This window comes from Triticum dicoccoides, chromosome 2A (genome assembly GCF_002162155.2).
Source record: "Triticum dicoccoides isolate Atlit2015 ecotype Zavitan chromosome 2A, WEW_v2.0, whole genome shotgun sequence".
In the NCBI taxonomy this organism is placed as follows: domain Eukaryota; kingdom Viridiplantae; phylum Streptophyta; class Magnoliopsida; order Poales; family Poaceae; genus Triticum; species Triticum dicoccoides.
The window spans coordinates 666,662,104-666,664,326 of record NC_041382.1 but is presented as its reverse complement, the minus strand read 5'-3'; the positions used below and the strand labels follow the sequence as shown (position 1 = coordinate 666,664,326).

At 46.0% G+C, this 2,223-nt stretch overlaps 1 protein-coding gene across 1 annotated transcript; it reads left to right on the top strand.

The window, feature by feature from the left end:
• The first annotated feature begins 574 nt into the window (after positions 1 to 574).
• Positions 575 to 1,935, top strand: LOC119356086. Its single transcript, XM_037622984.1, has 3 exons — positions 575 to 835; positions 1,008 to 1,150; positions 1,611 to 1,935. The coding sequence occupies exons 1-3, from the start codon at positions 722 to 724 to the stop codon at positions 1,762 to 1,764; spliced, it is 411 nt and encodes a 136-aa protein (XP_037478881.1). The 5' UTR covers positions 575 to 721; the 3' UTR covers positions 1,765 to 1,935.
• The last annotated feature ends 288 nt before the right edge of the window (positions 1,936 to 2,223 follow it).

Genomic DNA, 2,223 nt, shown 5'->3' with positions numbered 1-2,223 from the left:
GCTAAAAAAAACCAACCCCCCTTCCCTAAAAAAAATTCCACGAACTCCTACAAGTCTTGCTTTCACCAAAGAGACAGACACCAGTTTCTGTGAAGCTCAGCTAAAAAAAGTGCATTAAACTCAGTAAAATGGCTAAAAACAAAGTTTATGTGAAGCTTAGTCAGCACTCAACAAAAACAAGAAGGGGCATGTGATGTGATAACTTGCAGTCAAAGTTAAGGAATCACCTTGTGTGACGCCACTTGTTTAGCAAGATTACCAGCTCCATTTAACCAATTACAAATGACGGCGATCATCTTGCTTGTTGGCACAGACCCCAGACCCGGTCTTATTCTTTGCCACAAGCTTCAGAGTACCTTTATCTTCCCTCCTTTGGCCACATTAGTTTACAAGGCATTGACTCAACCAACGACACATAAAAAAGCACAAGCTGCAAAACCTACGGCCGGCCGGCGATCGCTGGTTGAGAAGAGTAGACGGCCCGCAACGGGACCCAACCCCCAACCTATCATTCTCACATCCACTGTAGCTCATATGACTTCTGACTTGAGACTAGGTTTGCTCCCAGTAGGTGACGCAGGACCCCGCACCCGAAGTGCGTATATATGAGGTGACCCCGCGCGTCCCTGTTGCGCCTCAGTCGTCCCAACACTCAACCTAGGAAGAAGAAGAGGAGGGACGCTAAGTTGCAGCCACCAAATCGGCGATCCTGGGAGGGAAGATGGCGTTCAGCATCACCAGGAAAGAGATCGAGGGGTTCTGGAGGAGGAAGGAGGAGGAGCGCCGCCTTGCCGCCGAGAAGGAGGCCGCCAGAGCCAAAGCCAAGACGCTCAAGGTCAGACCCCTGCTTTTGTTCAACTGTAACTTCTTTCTCCATTATCTGTTCAAGAAGGCAACAAAAAAGCTCTGTTATATCATTTCTCTTATTTGTTGCGATCATGAAACTTCTGGCTTTGATTTTGAAAGGCATCTAGTTAACACTGTTTTGGAGAAGTTTTGGAAAGCAGATGGAGGATTATATGCTGTTCGAGCAAATGATAAGGGAGATTCTCGAGGAGGGGAACGAAGGTGACAAGGGCATCAACGACAACAGAATGATGGTGGCAGCTTCCAGCAGGGTCGCCGAATTACGGATTGGGATCAAGCACTGGTAACCCCTTCTCACAAGACAACTTTCCTGTAGCAATTCTAGCACCGAGAGTGCGACCTTTTTCTCTTCTGATGAAAAGTACTTTCAGCCAATTTTTTCTGAAACTGTATACTGGTATAGCCAGTGCGATGTGGAAAACAATCTGTATCCCACCCCATCCATCCAATCCTTTCCCGTAGTTGGAAGCCCTGTCACAGCTCACAATGCCGTACTAGTAGCACAATAACGTATGGCCAAGAAGCATACGACATAGGTGGTGGAAAACAAAAGGCATTACGGGCCATACTCATACTACAAGCAAGCATACACGCTAGCTAAAATTTATTTCTGGTGGAATCTATCTTCTTACACATGCTTAGCGTCCACGGAGAAGCTTCTTAGTGCCATATTTAATTAGGCGGTGGTACAAATTTGTGGATTATGATATGACAGACCCGCCATCTTCTCCGACTGGGTGCAGGTGGAAGAAAAGCACCTATGCTTATCTGAATGAGCCGGCAGTGACGGCATCGATGGATGACAAGGGAAGAAACAGACGCGCCGTCACTTATATTCCGCAGGACAGATGCCTCAAAGCCCGCTCGTCGATTCCTGCTTCATTTGTCATCTTTTAGGTGCTCTGTATTCATTCATGACGGAACAAGCTGAGGCATATCTATATGTATATATGCATCAGCTGTTGTGACAAGGACGGAATAATTTATGTTGTGTATAAGTTTGTCTGAATGCTGTACTTATATCAAATTATTAAGTGGAAGACCGTGTTGCTTGGTGCATTGCGTCAATTTTTTATCTTACTTTTTGGTCTGGTGATTGGTGTGTGGTTTAACCACAACAAAAGTGAAAGTAATGCATGCGCTGACAGTCACTTGGCTGCTTCTTAAACTGCCATCACCCGAAAATTTAAAACTGCAATCGTCCTGGGTGCAAAAGATAAAATTAAATGCCCAACAATGCCCTGAGCAACAAGGTTTTCCACTGAATTTGATGAGTGGAGTGGCGGTGTGCTAGACCATGGATGGCGGTAGCACCGGGAGCATGACGAAGGTGAGATAGACATGGGTGAGGAAGAA